This window comes from Numenius arquata, chromosome 3 (assembly GCF_964106895.1).
Source record: "Numenius arquata chromosome 3, bNumArq3.hap1.1, whole genome shotgun sequence".
Lineage (NCBI taxonomy): Eukaryota > Metazoa > Chordata > Aves > Charadriiformes > Scolopacidae > Numenius > Numenius arquata.
The window spans coordinates 43153391-43169609 of record NC_133578.1 but is presented as its reverse complement, the minus strand read 5'-3'; the positions used below and the strand labels follow the sequence as shown (position 1 = coordinate 43169609).

Sequence of the window (16219 nt, the reverse complement as noted above, 5' to 3'; positions counted from 1 at the left end):
CCCGGCTGGCTGCCACGGGTGATGCTTTCTGGTGTTCTCTGGCCGGTTTGTGCTATTTTCCGAAGTAAAGGCAGTCGGTTCAAACTGGGTGAAAGCCACAAGCATTTCCACCTCACCCTGCTGTTCTCATCAGCTGTTGATATTGTACCGATGTCTTTCTAGACCTCTCTGCAAAACTGATACCTGGCTAGTCTCATTAAAGAAATTTGCAAGTAAATAAAAATGCCTGAATCTCTGTAGAATGGCAAAATTATCGAAGCACCTTTTGGGTGAAACACATAGGTGTAGAAAAAAACCCAGAATTTGGGGATGTTAAGTTGAAGGTCCTGTTCCCATGGCTACAGTTTTATTTTTAAATTACTTTTATTTAAGTACTACAGTGTACAATCATTATAGCACCTCAGCTCTTAAGAATGCTTAAGTTATTTTTCTCACATGAGAAAATTTTGCTAAGCACAACACATCTAAATTAGTCCTGATCTGAAATATGAAGAGTGTGTAATAGGTGTAGAGTATATTCTCCCTTCTTCCTCCATCACTGTAAGCCAAAATATATTGTTTTGTACCTTTTAGAAGGCAGATCACAAATCGGTTTGGATTACCAAAATACCAGCTCCTTGTGTTCTCATCTCAGGAGGCTTAACCTTTTCCTCATGAGCACCTTATGATACCCGCTCTCATAAAGCTTTTGTTCAAAAGCATGACTTCCACGAAAGGAAGGAAAATGTATATGGAAGAAAGGTGGTTTTTGCGCAGGATAAGGAGTGATAGTTGGTTGCCCTGTCTTTCCACTGTCAGGATTGAACCAGGAACTAGCCCCTTGCATCGGTGTTTCCATTTACAGACAGGCGTAGTCTGTCTTCCTCCTTGTGGGCATGGACCATTCAGTCCCTTGCTGCTTGGGCAGCCTTGGACATGGCTTGTCTTGGACTTTCTCCTACAAGTAGCCAGCTGTGATCAGCCCACACTATCATGCGGGTCTTTTTCCTGTTTATTTCCATATGTTCTACTCCTCTGCTCTTGCGTTGTGCAGCCTCCTCCTTCCTGCTGGAGGTTGGTCCTGCTTCTGCCCTCCCTTATTCTCCCCCCACTACCCCTGCCTTATCCCATATCCAGGTACTATTGGATCCTGTAACAATATGTAATGGGCGCAAACTTGAATAGAAGAAGTTCCACCTGAACATGAGGAGGAACTTCTTTCCTTTGAGGGTGGCAGAGCCCTGGAAGAGGCTGCCCAGGGAGGTGGTGGAGTCTCCTTCTCTGGAGACATTCAAACCCCGCCTGGACACGTTCCTGTGGGACCTGCTCTGGGTGGACCTGCTTTGGCAGGGGGTTGGACTAGATGATCTCCAGAGGCCCCTTCCAACCCCATGTGATTCTGTAACTAGGGTTTGCCTGTGCGGCAGTAACCTGGCTCAGTCCTTTGGCTCTTTAGAGCCATCCTGTCTGTAGTACTTTGCTCCTTGTGACTCTCCTGTTTGCAGTCTTTATCAGTTGATCTGCTCTTTGCTCCCTGCTCCTCTTAGGCAGTCAAGCCCTCTGAAACCAAAGGGCCAGCTAGTGTGCTTGAGAGCTTGGTTTTCCCCACCGTGCACAGCTGCTCCCCCAGCCAGGGCTGCTGCCTGAGCTCATGCTCTCCAATTTCTTCTCTTTTGTCCTCCTTTTATTCTGCTATGCCTTTCACTTCCATTGGGACTGTGTCTTACTTCCTGCCTATGCTTATTCCATACATATGGGCTTTTGATGTCTGACTTCTGCTCTTGTCCTATTACCGCTGCATGGTCTGTACTATCGTGTATAGGACAGATTATCCCCTTCTGACTTTGGAGTCCTCTTTGACAGGGTAGGGTGCTGCACCTGGGGAGGAATAACCCCCTGCACCAGTACAGGTTGGGGGTGACCTGCTGGAGAGCAGCTCTGAGGAGAAAGACATGGAAGTCCTGGTGGACAACAGGATGACCATGAGCCAACAATGTGCCCTTGTGGCCAAGAAGGCCAATGGCATCCTGGGGTGCATCAGGAAGAGTGTGACCAGCAGGTCGAGAGAGGTCATCCTCCCCCTCTGCTCTGCCCTGGGGAGGCCCCATCTGGAGCACTGGGTCCAGTTCTGGGCTCCCCAGTTCAAGAAGGAAGCTTCTTTGTTTTTGACTCGGGCCCTGCTGGTGTTCTTTGATGCCTCCAGGTTCTTGTACTGAAGAGGGATCACCTATTCAGTGCCCATTCAGTGCCACAAAGATGATGAGGGGCCTGGAGCATCTCTCTTATGAGGAGAGGCTGAGGGACTTGGGTCTTTTTAGTCTGGAGAAGAGAAGGCTGAGGGGGGATCTGATCAATGCTTATAAATACTCAAAGGGAGGGTGTCAAGAGGATGAGGCCAGTCTGTTTTCAGTGGTGCCCAGGGTTAGGACAAGAGGAAATGGGCACAAACCTGTACATAAGAGGCTCCACCTAAACATGAGGAGGAACTTCTTTCCTGTGAGAGTGGCAGAGCCCTGGAAGAGGCTGCCCAGGGAGGTGGTGGAGTCTCCTTCTCTGGAGACATTCAAACCCGCCTGGACACGTTCCTGTGGGACCTGCTCTGGGTGGACCTGCTTTGGCAGGGGGTTGGACTAGATGATCTCCAGAGGCCCCTTCCAACCCTGTGTGATTCTGTGACATCTTTACTGGATATTGTACAGTGCTTCTGCCTGTAACAGTATGACTGTCCAAAATAACCCAGTATAGCATATTAAAGAGGAGTTACATTGTTTGGGTTTTTCCCTTCTGATCTTTCAACTCAAAGGTCAAGAGCTGAGTAATGGTCTTGCATGACAGCTTGGTCGGTGGCTCTGGCATCGCCCAGGGAAGGGGAAGCCCACACATCTTTATCTTGTTAAACATATATGGGGCCTTTTGGCTTCGTATTAAGAAGGAATAAATGCCTGGGGAACTTTTGTAAATCTCAAACTCCAAAAATGTTTAGCTTCAAGTCTTCCAAATAATGCCAGATTTATCCAAAACTTACAGAACACAGCCATGTTTGATTATTTTAAAGATGCTAATAGATAAAAGATGACACATTTTGGAGAGAGAAGGTCTTTCGACACGAATTTGTCACCGATTTCGGTCCAGCCACGTGGCTTGCTGTACTTGTATGAATTCATTTCCAGCTTGTCACTTGAACTTCCTTTTGGGGTACACACCGAACCTGCATTTATAGAGCTAGTGAGAAACACAGGGCTCCAAAGAAGTGACTTTTCAAGCTTTTCAGTGCGGCTTTGGTGGTTGAACAGTATCACGTCTTCAGTGCTCTCTAGAAATAGTGTAGTTTTCTTATCGTGTAGAGGTACAAAAACTGGTTTCCCCGTCTGTCAAATGTCATTGTTGAGTAGGATCCAGGAAACAAAAGATCACCCTGTCATGTTTTAAGTTTTTATTCCCAGTGGAGCAGAGAGTTTTCCTGGCCTTTTCATCTTCTTGTAGCCCAAATATTTTCCTTTGGAATTCTTGTTTTACGCCACGGTATAGATGAACCATCATTTTCCACATGTTCTGCTTACCAAACTTTCTGTGCATTACTCCATCAGGAACTCTGCCTGTGGGTCTGTTCTCTCAACTGAATGATAATTTTAATCCGTCATTGCTGTAAAATGTACTGGTCTCTGTTGTGGAGGAAGTAATGACTAGAAATTACACAGTTGACATTTTAACTCTGTGCTACAAAATCACTAACTTTCGTCTTTAAATGTTAGATTTTCTATTTGAAGAAATAGATTGCACACTTGTAAATGAATTGGAATATTATGCAGGTCTTACTGTACACAGATACTTTTGAACAAAGGTCCCTATTTACAAGAGTTTCCAAGACAAAATCTACATATGAGACATTCGTCTCATTCCCCCTCTGCTTGCAGATGTGACATTTAAAAACGTGAGTGTACACAAAACCCTTTTTCTTAAATACCTTTGATTAAAAGAAAGCTGGAATACCTAATTCTAAGTGTACTTTTATTCAAGTGTAAAAATCCTCTTCAGAAATCTTTCATAGTGAAATGATAAATCTCTGATTAAATCTCTGTTTTCAAACATAAGTTGTGATTATATGCAAAGCTAAAGAAAAAAAAGAGAAAAAAAAAAAGAGAGCTCCTTACTGGAGATACTTTGTTCTTTTCTCTTTGAAAGAAAATTTTTTCTTTTGGACTGGAAATCAAAGATTTAATTCTGAATCTCTTTAGAAGTTTAAATTCTTTAAAGTATGTGAATTGATTAAACAGCCTTTTTATTTCTGACATTTCAGGTGCCGTGGCAAGCACAGAAGTAAAGATGAAATTACAAGAATTTGTCTTAAATAAGAAGAAGGCATTGGCACACCGGAATCTCAACCACTGTATATCCAGCGATCCTCGCTTCTGGTATGGGTAAGTGGTGCTGGGCTTATCTCTACGATTCAGCCGGTGCCACCTTTACTTTTTAAAGTTGCTGGAGATGTGGGGAATAGACTTGATATGTTTACTGATTGCACCGGAGCAGTGATAGAACCAGGGGTTGACTTTGCTGTACGTTACCAAAATGCATTTTTCAGAGGGTTTCAGTGTGAATAATTTGCATATCTTCTGTGATGGTCACAGTGTTTTTGTGAATAGAGATCTTTGCTGTCATTTTTAACTCAGGATTATTCAAACTCGTGAGTTCTACCATCAAGACCAACCTCTATAAGTTCTGTAGCTTTTCACCCAGGGTTTTGTCCTGCCAGGTGTTAATAAAACTTGAACTTTAGTAAAATGGGGAAATTATTTTTTTAAGATTAGTAAATTGCAACTCGGGATAATTGTGCCAGGGTTACGTTTAAAGCCTTTAATGCTTACTGCTTGTCTTCGTCTTTCAAAGCTGGAAGTTTTGTTTACAAGGCTCTTCTCTGTAAACTGCTGGAAGCATCAAGTGCATCCTGTCTGCACTTCTAATTGCAATTGCCCCAACATCTACAGTTTCAACTGAAAATTTTCAGCTGTTGGTCTCAAGGAAACCCAAGTGTCATGTGGGGGAGAAGGTAAAAGCTGATGTTATAATGACATGGAAACAGAGAGTGACTTCTTTGATTAGTTCACATGCATCAAATAGCAAATATAAACGAGGGCATTATTAACAAGGCACACGTTTCAGTTCCAGAACTTCACACCTTCGTTGTATAAAAGAAAATCCCAAAATTTGAGATTGTTTGAAAAGTTCCACTATTATAATTTTGGGAATACCTTGTGAAATTTGTGTTCAAGCTGAGTGTCTGACAGTATTTCAAGTCTTAAGAAATTAACATGTGTACAGGGATGATGAGGTTATAGCCAGAAGGTGTTTCCAAATTCAAGAAACTAAGCTGAAATTAAATTTGAAAGAGATCCCAGCCGTAGCTGGCTCATTACTGGCTCATAAGCCAGTACAAGTATAGTTGGCAGAAAAATGCAAACATTATTCCAGTAGGGTGAGATTGAGCAGTTTTAATACATCTCTGAAAAATCTAAGCTGAGACTTGAAAATTGTCTGGTTATGGCACTGGGTAAAGTAGTGAAATATTGTTAGTTTATGCAAAGATAATATTTAAGGCCCACTAGGTCAGTATCAAGGATAGTATAAGAAATAGGAGAAACTGGATTTCAGTCAAGACAACTGAGTTTTAGATCAGTTTAGATAACTGCTTTTTTAGAATTTTTTTAGATTTTTTAGAATCAGTTTTTATCAACTTAGATAGCTGATTTTCCACTCTTCTTAATTGAGACTCATCAAGAAATTTGGGGATTTTATTAAAGGCAGTTGAAATCTCTCACAGCCACTAAGTTCTCAATTTTTTTTCCCAGTTGGTTAAATACCTGTTAATGCAAAAGTGGTATAAAGTCAATTAGAATTACGGATAGTAAATAAGTACTTTCTTCCAAAACTTTTGATCCTCTGGCTGTAGAGAAACCTGGCATAGAATTGCCATCAGCGGTGAATTTAGAAAAGAGAAAAATAAATTTGGGAGGGATCTGAATTCCTTATGTTTTGCACAGTTTTCAGTTAACTGCTATTTCACCAAGAATCCAGCATTCAGAGATGAATTTGAAGAGCAAAGGTCTGTAATATCCCTATGTGTTACAGGGCCAGGGGGAACGCAGGAGGTTATTTAGCCAAGTCACGTTTTAAGGTTTCGGTATGTTTCCCCCTTTGTTATAAGCTGATTTTGAGAACTTTCTGAGCACCAATATATTGTTTAGGTTTATTGTGACATATGTTAATCAAAATATCTTCTGTGATGCTCCAGGGATGCCAACAGGTAGAGAAAACATACAAACTGTTGCACAAGGGGCCATCCTTTTTCTTATGGATTTAACAGGCTTGCCATCTCCTCATCCCTCCATCTGTTTTGTGGTGGGGAGAGGATCAGTGTTTTGGTTTCTAACATGAAGAAGGCCTCCAAGGCCTCACAGATCTTTTGGAGGGTCTGTCTCGGTGATAAGTTGCAGGAAGGCATGAGCTGGTTCTGCTCAGCCTTCGAGGAGGGCAGATGGGCAGCAGGGCTGTGCAACTGTGGTGTCTTATCTTCCAATGGAGGATTTTTAAATGCACCCTTCAGTTGTTAAGGCAGAAGTGGAAGATTTTTTGTTTCCATTCTATTTTAAAAATATTTAAAAAAAAAAAAAGAGAAAATCTTTAATTACGTATTTATTTATATGGCATCTTACAGGTTACCAGTTCAGTTATAGAGATATTTATGTAAGCATGTATTTCTAATGCGATTCAATTGGATGGTGTTTGACTTTAACACGCGCAAACGAGGCTTACAGAAGATAGACTCGATGCTCCTACAGTAGATAGACTCGATGCTCCCACAGTTAGCAGGCAAGTCAATTAAGTGGTAACAGCTGCTGAAAGAGTCATTTAAATGACACACCTGCTTTTAAGCACTTCCTTTGGTCTTATTAAGGTCAGTGAATTTATTTTTTTTTAAAAAATTGAAAGCATTACTCGGAAAAAACACATCTCCCAAGGGTTTTGAACACCACTAGAGTTCTGCATGAATGGCAGTGATATGAAATATGTCCCACTGACATGTGGAATAGCTGTCCTTCCCCAGGCCCTTTCTCCACTGAAATGCCCAAGTGCTTTTGCCATCGGTATCTTGTATCTGTTTGAACGCTGTCGGTTGCTGGTGCAGCACTGAGTGTTTATACTCAGTGAATCTTCTCTAATTACTCACTGATGTTAAAGGGCATGGTCGCATGCACACGTGCGGATCAACCCTTGGGATGAAAAGGGTGAGCAATTTTAGAGGTTTTGCAGAATATAATCATAGTCCAAAGGATCCACTAAACAAAAGAAAGGAATTTGGTAATGCTCAGTGATGTGTCTTGGAGGCTTTCACAGAGGTCTTGCTCTGTCTTCAGCTCTATGCTGTTCAAGCCACTTTGTAAACTCTGTTTAATATATACGGCTCCAGTCTGTATGTAATTGTTTAAAATAGCTTTGTGGACTATAATTTTAAGATTACGTTGATGATAGGCTACAACAGAAGAAGTTCTCTTAAATTTCATTGTCAGACTGTCCCTCCTGTGGATTCTGAACCCGCTGGACAGCCCTGCTCCCAGGAGGTTTTGCTCTTCAGGATACTTAACATAAGCGAGGGTGGCTTAGAAGGAGCACAGACAGAGCATGTCGGGCTTAGCAAACAGGGCTATTATTTCCCTTGGAAGTTGTAAAGAATGCACTTGGGAAGTAGCCACTCAGTGTGGTAGCAATCATGAAAGGGAGTTTAACTGAGTATTTGCATGGTAAGGGGGTAGAGAGATATGATTATGCACCAAATTATTCCAGTCACAGAATCACAGAATGCTATGGGGGTGGAAGGGACCTCTGGAGATCATCTAGTCCAACCCCCTGCCAAAGCAGGTCCACCCAGAGCAGGTCGCACAGGAACGTGTCCAGGCGGGTTTGAATGTCTCCAGAGAAGGAGACTCCACCACCTCCCTGGGCAGCCTCTTCCAGGGCTCTGCCACCTTCAAAGGAAAGAAGTTCCTCCTCATCTTTAGGTGGAACTTCTTATGTACAAGTTTGTGCCCATTTCCTCTTGTCCTGTCACTGGGCACCACTGAAAACAGACTGGCCTCATCCTCTTGACACCCTCCCTTTGAGTATTTATAAGCATTGATCAGATCCCCCCTCAGTCTTCTCTTCTCCAGACTAAAAAGACCCAAGTCCCTCAGCCTCTCCTCATAAGAGAGATGCTCCAGGCCCCTTATCATCTTTGTAGCCCTCTGCTGTCCCCTCTGCAGCAGTTCCCTGTCCTTTTTGAACTGGGGAGCCCAGAACTGGACCCAGTGCTCCAGATGGGGCCTCACCAGGGCAGAGCAGAGGGGGAGGATAAGCTCTCTCGACCTGCTGGTCACTCTTCCTGATGCACCCCAGGATGCCATTGGCCTTCTTGGCCACCAGGGCACATTGTTGGCTCATGGTCATCCTGTTGTCCACCAGGACTCCTAGGTCTTTCTCCTCAGAGCTGCTCTCCAGCAGGTCACCCCCAACCTGTCCTGGTGCAGGGGGTTATTCCTCCCCAGGTGCAGCACCCTACACTTGCCCTGGTTGAAGTTCATCAGGTTCCTCTCTGCCCAACTCTCCAGCCTGTCCAGGTCTCGCTGTGTGTTGGGATGTATGTATGTATGTATGTACATAGGTGTCTGCGGTCTTTGTACACAAAACATTCTAGCACAGATACGTATGTTTGAATAGATATTCAGGTTATGTTGCCTGAATACGTTTGAAGTATCGTGGATGCTTTGCTGTGCACATGGGTTTTTGAAGGACCTCAGAGCTCAAAGAACAGGGGATGTGTTATGTGAAGGTATGCACTTTCAGGAATGCCTGAAAACTCGATATAGTATATAATTTCATGCCTTTTTCAACCTCTGAAATTCCTGAGCGGGCATGCAGAGCAGTGCATTGTGCTCCAAGCAGCAGAGGGTGGTGGATCCCAGTTCTCAGGCAGTGGAATATATTCCCGTTCGCAGAGTTAAATATCTGTCATTCAGCAACCCCAAAGCGCATCTAAACAGCCCCTTTGAGTTCCTGCGCGTTCTCTAACAAAGTGATGAAAATAGCTTCAATATACACGATTGTGCAGCTTAAGTCATGATTAAAAAAAAAAAAAAAAAGAAAAAGTCTATTGCTTGTTTAGGCAAGAGCAAAAAATGTCGTTGTGTGACATGGTGGATTTGAGGGCTCTTGGCTTGCCGCGTCCGGGCTTCCCGTCCATGAAACATCTCTCTGTGCTGCCTTCCTGTGGCATGAGCTGATCCCGGCAGAGAAAGTGACTTCTGTTTTCCGGAGGGATTCAGATATTTTTCAGTTTGGTTCCATTTTGATTTCAGGTGATGATTAAACTGTGCATGCGTGTGGGCACTTAATGTAAAAGAGTACATGGTGTGCGTGAATGCTAATGAATAAACAAATGTGTAAGAACCTGGAAAATGATTATGCCTGTATGTGGAGAGAAGTTTGGAATATAAAGGGGGGAGGATTAGGAAACCACAGTGAGTCACACTGCTTGGTAAGAACTGTGGGTACAGAAAACTTTGATGTAGATGTCCAAATAAACTTCTCAGAGCTTTTTGTAACAAAATCACATAGAAAATCGATGCAGTTTCCTGATGTTTCATTAGCCCCTTATTTTTTGAAGGGTGTAGCTTGTAGTGGACTTGATGCTATGTGTCTTACCAAACAGCCTACTTCTGCTTTGTGCTTTCAGAACATACCGCTCAAGGAATTGGATAGATTGGTTAAATTTTCAAATGGGAGTGGCCCATTTTATTTCCTTAAAGAACCTTTTCTAGAAGAACATTTTTAACCAAGGTCTCCAAGAACGCCTAGTTATTAAGCAATGTAAAATTTCAAATCTTCACTTGTGCTCGCTTCTGTTGTCCCATGTTCTTTAGTATTTTTAAGAAGTAATATGGGGTTTAAATTCCGTTTGTTTAAACTTAAAATGTAAGATTGTTTGATAGCAATGTGGCTGTCACCTGTATTGCTAAATGAGTTACTCTGTTGATATAGCTACTCTAACAGGCACAGTCCGGAGACTTCTTGAAGTCTGTACTGGACGGGGTTGTCGGAGCTCCTGGGAAATGGCAAAGCTGGGCACAAGTCATTAAGTAGAAAAGATGCAGCCAACAAACTAGTAGGAGGCTTAGAAAACTCATTCATTATTTAATATCCTTAGCAAACAGACCATAATTTACTTCCAGCAGCCTGCTCAAACAAAGCTATAAATTATCAGCTTCGAGAAGTTAATCTGCAAAGGTGTTGAGTACTTTGGCCCTATCTCTGCTTGGGTTGGGAGGCGGTGAAGCAGAAGGCCACCTGTGCAGCATGGCTGCTGTTAGCCAACTTAAACATGTGCCATCTAATGTCCTCATACTTCAGTTTTGTTTCATCCTTAGTCTTTGTCTACTCTGACTGGTTTTACTCAATGAAGGGAAATTGTTCATTCGGGGAGTGAGGGGGGTAACAACACCCATGCTTAGCTTCAGGGATATGACTTACCAAAACCCAGCCCAAGTACACACTTAAAATTATATTCATGGTTAAATACCTTCGTGAATTGAGTTATGCTCAACAGGTTCATTCTTATACTAAAAGTTAAGTGTATGTTTACTTACCTCCTTGTATATTAAACTTCAGTTTCTTTTCCACGAGTGCCTAGAAGGAGAAAGCTAGTACCAAGATCTTCTCCTTTGCACTGCTCTCCACTAAGAAAACAGACGGGCTGCTGTTCTCTTTGTGCGTCACTGGTGTAAAGCTTCTCCCTTCTCTTTCTCTTTCCTTCTGTGCAGGAAGACACAACACAGCTCTCTGGACCAGAGCTCCCCACCCCAAAGTGGTGTATCCGGCACCTACAATCACCCTGTACTGGGGATGTATGATTCCAAAGATGACTTCCCACTCAGAAAAACAGGTAGTGCTCACGTTGATTTTCTCTGTTGCCTACTGTCTTTGCTGTGCCGCTCGGTCCTCTTATTTTTTTTAATTTTTTTTTTTTTTGTTTTAAAAAAAAGGTATGTTACCAAAAAGCTGTATTTCGTGGGGTGATTTATTTAACAAGCACCCACTCCATCCTGCTCCCCCTTCATGTCACTGTACACGCAGTGTTAGGGGGAGGCTGGAGTTGCTTTGGGGGTGCAAACTTGCAGAACTGCAGTCAGGGGACAGCAGAGCTGTGTGTCTTAAGCTTGTGAGATGTTTTCACAAAGTCAAAGCTAATACAAAGATCTGGGTGTCTGAAGTCGAAGTGTGTTTTGCTGAGTGAGAAAAGTACCAAAAAAAGTTCATTTCTTCTGGGATTTGCATTTTATACACAAGTTTATACTTAAAATAAATAAAAATGTTTCTGCCAGTCAAAGCATCAGGACTTTCCTGCAAGGCTTTTGGTTCGCACCTAGACAGTTATTTCTCAGTTAGGTTTTTCCCTGTGTGATGGCTAAGCAGGTCAGTTGTTTCTCAACTACATATTATGTAAACCAGGTTGTTTTGGTTGGCTGTGGTCCTCAGCTCCGTATCACATGCCTAAGACAACACAGCCTCAGCTTCTAACCTGGCCAGCTCGTGATCCTTGGCTGCTTCCTCCAGGGAATTGCTGAGCTTCAAGGAGCTAATCCTGATTTCGGGAGCAATGCTGCTCGCATGGATGTAGCAAACAGTGCTATGTGTTGGGAATCCCGTCAGAATAGGAAAAAAAAACTTTTCTGAAAAGATGGAGTGGAGGTAAGAGGAAAGCAGGGGTATGATTGAACTTTGCACCTTCTGCAGGTGCTGCCTAGCTATTTCTCAGGTATGTTTTGTTGATCTTCAAATGGGGGGGGATGAGCACCAGTAGTCAAAAAGTGTGTTGTCCTTGTGATAAGGAATGATGACAGTGTGTTAACCAAATCTCCCTGTGGATTTGCTACAGTCTTTGCTCAAATTGGCTGCCCTAGATCAGTTCCCAACAGGTGGCAGCCCCTCATTTTCCTTCTGGGAGGGATGTAGGTGTTCTCGTGGCACTTCTAATAGTTAGAAATAGAGCAGATCTTAGGTGCAGTGCAAGGTGTAACACAGTTCTCCTTACCTTTGTAAGCTTGGGTTTTTTCCTTCTTTTGCCATCTGATGAGAAAAAAATACACCTCCATACTGCTGCCTTGTGCCTCCTGCCTCCCAGCTCTGCACATTAAAAACCATTCTGGGAACTTCTAGTTCTGGACTGTAGCACCTGGCCTGCTGGTTGGATGTGTGGATGGATGCCTATCTGCTGTGCAGTAGACTGTCTTCCCCCTCACTGGGCATGATGGGTTGGGTGACAAGTGCCAAACACTTCAGCTGCACAAGAAGTCAACCAAAAATTAGCAAGCCCTCTCCAGGATATGGTTTTTTTTCTGGGCACACCCTGTACCTTTGGTGGTGGTAGTTTTGACTGCACCCTTTCTGGAGGACTCCAAAAGCAGAGCTTAGAGAACTGGATTTGCTGAATGGTAGGGCATCCTCTAATCTCTGCTTCTAGCTAATGAAAGACCAAACACCCCATTAGGTGCAGTAGATGCTGCTGTGTCGTCAGTGCGCAGGACAGCTGAAGTGATGCTGTCTGGGCTTTGGGACTTTGCCGTTTGTAGGGAAGGTGAGTGCTGTTGGAGGACTGCCCTCAAAGGAGACTTCCTTCAGCTCTAGAGGCAGTGAAGCACAAAGATGTGCTTGGCGTACACCTCTGCCTGGAAAGGAGAAATGCATGCTTGGGCTGCTAGCAGCCATTGCTGCCATTTGCTTCTCTGCTGAAGGCTTTCAGGCTTCTCTGGGAAATCACAGTGTTTCCATGCAGGGAAGCATTCCTTGGCATCGTACCTATCCCTTAGGGCCTGCGGACAGCATCATTCCATGAGGTTTTTAGCTCTTTCCTATACCTTGCAAAATCAGGTGATCCATTTCTGGTGTGCTAGCATCCCCCCAGCATAAAGGGGCTTTGACGTCCTCCAAAACCTCCCTTGCTCATTACTTCAGGGGACCTGACTTCGGAGATGGAGTTTGAGGAGCAGTCACCCTTCTCGGTCTCGGTGTTACAGAAAGGGATTTCTGCAGGAGAAGGAAAGCGTCTGCACATCTCAGCCCTTTGCTGCTTCCCAAACTGAGTTCTCAATACGACTCTAGCTGAATAAAAGCCCTGTCACGCAGGGTGAATTGAGGATGATAAATGTGTCTGATCACATTATTAAAAATGGAAGCAACCAAAGTCATTGTTGTTTTAAAACAGGAAGATGTTGAGCTGATTTTGTTTTTTTTTCCAGAATGCTGATGCTTGTTCTTTTTGGGCACCAGCATTAATCTTTTGGGGACTGGTCTGTGATACATACAAGTTCACTTGCAAGGTTCAGGGGAGACTTTTTTTTTGTTGTTTTATTTTCATTTCAACGCAACAGCACTTCAGTCTCTGGTACAGCGATATCCTGCAGAAATCCCATTGCCAAGAATGTTAAGTTGCTTGGAGAAGAAAGGCTCCTGAACAGCCTGGTGTAAACAAGAGGCAGGGAAAGCTGGAGCCCATCCTAAATAAAGTTCTTTATTATGGGTGAGCTTTTTGGATTTTTTGGCACCAGGCAAAATTTTTGGCTGTGTGTTTGTAATTTAAAACTGCCTTATCGTGTAGGCAAATTTTACTAAATTTGCTTAAATATTTTCAGCTCAAATAACAGAGTCCATCACAATATAGTTCTGATTACTGGGGCTGGAATGTGACCACCATCATCGTTAGGGGTAGGGTGACTTAGGGGGCTGCGGGAGGGCAGTTTAAACGATTATTTCTTCAAGGATGCATTTTCAGAGTTGGCAGCGTGTCCTGCACGTTGAGAAACCATTCAGGAAGAATAAATGCCCACTGCAATGGCTTTTAAAAATACTGCCTTTCTTTACTCTTATTTAAAGCATCATGATGTAGTCACGGGTTATCCCTCTGCGCAAATTTAGAGATAACTTGCTAGTCTACAACTCGAGTGTGAATGTTGTGAGAGCGACCTGCTGAACTGGCCGTGCTGGCTTTGGTAGAAGGAGATGTGTGCCCGAATGATGTCTTGAGTGCTTGAAGATGTTCAGCATGGGAAACAGTCAGGGCTTGTAAAACGTGCTTCTAATGCATCCTCTCCACTGAAATCCTACCCCCTCTGATTTGTTTTACTGAATTATGTTCCTGTTTCTTGGCCGTTTCGTTCCTGCATGAAATTGTTTTCCTGTCAGACTGCTGGCTGGTGCAGTTACTAATTGCTTGAATCCTGTTTTTAGCCTGGCTGAGGGATGCATTTCACTCAGTTCCCTCTATCTAAATGCTTTGAGACTCTTCGGTTTTTTAACTGACTTAAGAACAGTTCGGTTGGTGCTGCTGATGTTTTGCTGTTAAATAACTGGATTAACACAAGGATTTTTGTTTCCTCTTTTGTGTAGATTCCTTTATTATATATATGTTTCCTTTAGTGTATGCGTTTTGTCGACAGCTGTTGACAGGGGAAAGTAGAAATTACCTTTTGTGCCCACAAATAAAGGTTGATGTCTTCCAAATTTAATGAAGCTTTGTTATGTGCTGTACTGGGACCCTGTAAGGAAAATCTCTGGAGAATCATTTCAGAATTTGAGCCTGGGTTGGGGCAATCTTTTGTAGCGTGTTTTGATAACCCCAAGAATCTTTGTCAACAGCCTTCTTGGAGCTGCTGAAGTCATTTTTAACATAGCTCTTCAGGTTTTCATTTCTAAGGAATATGGTGTTCTCATTTCTAAGGAATATGGTGTTCTCATTTTCTCTCCAGGAGCGAGGTTGTTCATGGCATTCCCTGCTTTTTTGAATTTGAGCAGTGCATATATTAAAACAATCTCTTAATTTGAAAGCTGACATGACCACCATCGTTAAGATTTGTGAAAGACTGAAGAGAATTATTTAACTTTTTGACATTCTTTTCCTCCTGCTTACATAGGATTTTTTGTTTGGCTTTGGTATTTTTTAAGCCCTGTTGCAGGGCTGGACACTAGGTTTTCCACTTACTCCTGCTTGGAAGTAGGCTGAGGATTCCTCACGTTCGTTTGGACTTGACAGCTAATCAGGATTTCTAATGAAAGCCATAGCGTTTCAGTTAGTTGTTGTTAAAATCAGGAGAAGTTTTGCCAAACTGGACACCTGCTAGACTCACCTGGCCAACGTACATTCAGCTTGCTGGGAAACCTGAACTGGAAACGTTCCCCTGCGTCTGTTTAAACCTGACCCCAAGGTGAGAAAAACAGCTCATTTCTTTTGAAGTACTTGTAAAAGATGTACTCCGAAGTCATACGTGTGAAAGCGGCTGTGTCTGTAGGACCTACGGGGGCTGTGAAGCAGGCTCAGATCTCCTTGTGGTTTTGCTCCTGCTGTGGATAAAGTGAACCTTTCTCAAGAGAGTCGTCCTCCTTCCACCCTCCTGCCCACTCTGGAGGGATCTCTGCCTTTTCTGCTGCTCAGTTCCCTTGCCCTGGGCTGGCTGCTGGTCTTTAAGCCTTTCTCCTGCCAGATCTGTCAGCAGAGGTGGGATTTTGGACAAAGCTGATGTTATCAGAAGTGTGCTGTTAATGTCATTTTGTCCTTCTTTTGTTAGCACTTCTCAACCCTCTGGCATTTGCCAAACCACTGTGGTTGATTGTGCAAAAGAAGACCTGCGTCCATCAAGAGCAATGGGTGGGTGGCTTTTGGTCTTTTTGGCTCGATTCCTGGGGCTACTTGGCCCATGGCTGCTGCAGCCACCCTCACTGTTTTGTGAAGCGTTGCTGAGGCTCTGGATCCTGCCTTTTCCTTTACCTCTGTTATCACCACTGGCTACACTGAGGAGGTGAAGATCAGAAGGATGTTGAAGGGCATGAAGATTTTAAGGAGGCGAAGGATTCCTGTGGTCCTAGACGTGTTTTCACTGCAGAGCTGTGGGGTAACATCTCTGCCTGTGAGTTTCCACTATTTCTAAAACTGGACTGCATTTGAACGCCGGACTGAATGCTTACAAAGACATCTTTGGCATGTGTCTGTCTCTGAATTTCCTGCCTAAATAGTAAATGAGCACATGCGTGCGTGGAGCATGTACTTGGGGAGAAATGGCGAGTAGAAAGTGTCACGGACCCCTCTTTCAGCTCCTTTTTTCTAGGGACCAGGGAAGAACAATTATCCTACTTGAAAACCTCCCATCCCAGCAATGTCTCT

General features: G+C 43.4%; 1 protein-coding gene across 1 annotated transcript in view; it reads left to right on the top strand.

Moving 5' to 3' along the window:
* Window positions 1-16219, top strand: part of HDAC4 (histone deacetylase 4) — a 280629-nt gene that overhangs the window by 169419 nt on the left and 94991 nt on the right. The window contains exons 6-7 of the mRNA XM_074145465.1: window positions 4277-4397; window positions 10830-10951. Of these exons, the coding sequence (XP_074001566.1) occupies window positions 4277-4397; window positions 10830-10951 (243 nt within the window). The remainder of the gene's footprint in view (window positions 1-4276; window positions 4398-10829; window positions 10952-16219) is intronic.